This window comes from Loa loa (assembly GCF_000183805.2).
Source record: "Loa loa unplaced genomic scaffold supercont3.391, whole genome shotgun sequence".
NCBI lineage: Eukaryota > Metazoa > Nematoda > Chromadorea > Rhabditida > Onchocercidae > Loa > Loa loa.
In genome coordinates, this window is record NW_018108571.1 from 29,386 (window position 1) to 33,138 (window position 3,753).

Consider the following 3,753-nt stretch of genomic DNA (forward strand, 5'->3'; position numbering starts at 1 on the left):
AGAGAAGTTATTGAATTATAATTCGAAGGTTGAAAAAAGTAACAAGCAAGTTTAATAATCAATAAGAAATTATAATCATTGCAAAGATAATCTTAGTTGGAAATTTTGAAAGCTACAGTAAATGAAAGATAGCTAATGTTTAAGCTTCTTCATATATCATATTTCTATCGTATCATTACTGTATCAATTCATTCTGTCATATTAGGTAATCAGATATTTGTCGCATTAAATGAAAGATATCTAATGTTAACAAAAATATTTTCGGAAATGCAAAATTATCATTCTTCTTCTTCATATATCGTATTTCTATCGTATCATTACTGTATCGATCATTATTCATTTTGTCATGCTAGACAATCAAATGTTTGGTTGAAATTCTTTTTTTTCTTTTTTCACAATTTAATCACCAGTATACAAGTATATCTTTTTGAGATGTACTGTAGTACAGTAATAAAAGATTGTATTCAAAGAAAGAAAGAAAAAACTGGATTTCATTATAAAGCACTTTATTAATTGAAGTTTCATTACGGGAGTGTTAGGCATTATTGTTAATTGTTAGAAATATAATAACGAAATAAACATGCATGCATGCATTGGTGCATTGCATGCATTAGTATACATGTGAGTGCAACATGCACGCATACATTAGTGCGTTTAGTAATAAATTTATTCTATTCAATTTTAACAAATATTTCACGTAATGAAAGTTATTTAATCTCAAAACTTGAAAGCTAAAAAAAAATCAAGCAAAGTTCAAAGGTTGAAATTATTCAATTTTAATCCAAATGTTAAAAAAGATCAGGTAAGTTCAAAGGTTAAATTTCTCATTTGATCTTAGATTTAAAAGTAAAAAATCGAGCAAGTTCAAAGATTGTTATTCGATCCTAATTCGAAGATCAAAAAAAAAATCAAATATATTTAATGATTAAAAAGAAAAAAATAAGAATTTATACGGATAAAAAGAAAAGCAAATAAATAATTTCAAATTACATGATTAATATTACACAGAAATGAACTGATTAATTGGAATTGATAATTGATAATCATTTATGAAACTGAAATAATAAATGATATTCGTGCAATTTGAAAATGAAAGAATTTTCATTTTCGATCATTTATGATTTTTTTTTTTGATTTAACGTTTTATTTTAATATTTTATTTAAATTCATTTTTAATTTGTCGTAATTTGGTAGAAATTCTTTCTTTCTTTTTTTTTTGATTTTTTACAAAATTATTTAATAACTTTAATAAAGTATAATTAATTTTTAATTAACTTAGTATTTACAGGAAAAATTCTTCGCAGGACAATTATTGATTTACTTACTGAAATTATTTAGTAAATAATAATAGATGGAAAAAAAAATTCTCCCAATGACTTTTTTTGATAATTAATATTTTTCCATTTCGAACCATTACAGTAATTGCTTTCTAATTAATAAATTGGCATTTATTTAATGAAATTTCAACCTTTCCACGAAGAATGCATCCAATCGCAATTTCTGGAAATGTTATTTAAAATGTAATTTCTTGTCTGACATTTGTGATTGTAGTCATTCATCGATTTATTGATGAAAATTTTTGAATTTTTTAAAATTGACAATTTTTTTTAAAAAAAATAAATTACTATTCATGTTGTTTATTTATTGATTTTTTGTTTACTTTTCCTATGCTACTATTAACGTAAATTTAATTTACGAAACATTTACAGATTTTAAATTGATAAAATCTGAATAAATGATTATATTAATGTGTAAATGAAATGTTTAATAATCAAAATTACTCTTTGTTTCCATCCAAAAGATATAATCTGATACTGGTTATCTTAATCAGTTAATCATAATTTCATGACCTGATATCAATGATTGGTTAAAAATTATTAGTTTGTTTAGCTTGGACATTACACATTCATAGCATATACAATGACACAGACCTAACCATTATAACTTTTATTCCATCCATTATCAGTCTTACACTATCCATCTTACACTATCCATTATCAGTCTTGCTCTATCCATTATCACTCTTACCCTACCCTTTATCAGCCTTATTTTATTTATTATTATTACTCTCACTCCATCCACTATCAACCTTACTCTATATCCATTATCATTCTTACTTCACCAATTATCAGCCTTACTCAATTCATTATCATCCTTACTGCATCAAATATCAGCCCTACTCCATTTTATTATCATTCTTTTTCCATCCCTCATCAGAATTATTCTATCTATTGTCACCCTTATTCCATCCATTATCAGTCTTACTCTATCCACAATTACTCTTACTCCATTTATTATCAGTCTACTCTACAATATACTGTAATTATATTCTGTTTTAGTTATTCATTAATTGTCATATTGACATAAATTGTGAGATATTTCAATAAAACAGCAATTTTATTTGCAATTTATTGCTTCAAAAATAAACAAAATAAAAAAAAGAGATGAGAAATGAAGTGATAAATTTTGCATAATGTCATCATCAATTTCATTCCATAGTTTACATAGGACAATTGCATTATTAATAATGTCACAAAGATATATCACCGAATTATTTGTAAGTGATAAACGTAAACGTATTTTGGATGATTTTGCTGAACGGACATCAGCGCATGGTTGCATTTTAGCTAGTAAATCACAAAATGCATTCATGCGATTTTTTTGGATTATTGCTATACTATTAGCATGGTTAGTTAATTAGTTAATTATTAATTATTTTTGAAATGGAAAAATTTATTTAGAAAATAAAAAGTAAAATTTTACATAAAATTATTAACAATTACATAATTTACCATATAATGAATGATAAAATTTTGCATCAAATTATTTTTAGGATTATTTGTACTTATCAAATTTGGATATCTATTGATAAGTATTATCAATATCAAACGGTTGTATCTATTCAAATACGTCATATGACAAATATTATCTTCCCTGCTGTAACTATATGTAATTTAAATCCAATTCGTGCAAGTTGGTTGAAAAAAGTTTTTCCGGAAACATTTATTCGTGAAAATAGGAAAATTGATGATGTAAGTTTTTTTTTTTTTTTCAAAAAGATACAATAAACAATAACAGTAAAACAATGAACATTATGAAATATTGATACAATAAAGAAAATATTCTTGTATATGGATCATCTCACTTCTTGTAAGTATTACAAGAACATAGAAATTACGGTTGATTTGCAAATACAATAAGATAATTTATCAAATACAATAAGATAACTTATTCTCAAAAACTGCACAAATATGGTAATTCATCAAATACAATAAGATAACTTATTCTCAAAAACTGTACAATAAGATAATTTATCAAATACAATAAGATAACTTATTCTTAAAAACTATACAATAAGATAATTTATCAAATATAACAAAGATAATTTATCAATGTAAATGAGATAACTTATCAAAACATTCAAATTTAGTTTCATAAATTTACGGAACAACAATGGAAGGATTATGAAGAACGGCATCGTTTGGCGGAACATATCACACCTGAAATGCGTATTATTCACAAACATCTTCGTTTAATTTTCGAGAAAAATGTTGGTTTTTTAGAAATTTTGAAATGAAAATTTAAAAAAAACTTCCCAAAATTTTAATTTTAGTTAAATTTAGTTTTCTTTTTCTTGAAAATTTTGAAATTTCGATCTTTTTTCTTTTTATTCCCAATTTTAATATAGTAATAATCAACGCTATAAATAAAATTAGGTATGAATTTTCTTTTCTTTTTTCCTTATTTACTTCA

General features: G+C 24.0%; 1 protein-coding gene across 1 annotated transcript in view; it reads left to right on the forward strand.

Moving 5' to 3' along the window:
- Positions 1–2,527: 2,527 nt before the first annotated feature.
- LOAG_18598 (hypothetical protein) overlaps positions 2,528–3,753 on the forward strand; it is a gene marked incomplete at both ends in the record, with an annotated part of 3,147 nt that continues 1,921 nt past the window's right edge. Inside the window, 3 exons of the mRNA XM_020451260.1 lie at positions 2,528–2,688; positions 2,834–3,032; positions 3,431–3,550. Of these exons, the coding sequence (XP_020304972.1) occupies positions 2,528–2,688; positions 2,834–3,032; positions 3,431–3,550 (480 nt within the window). The remainder of the gene's footprint in view (positions 2,689–2,833; positions 3,033–3,430; positions 3,551–3,753) is intronic.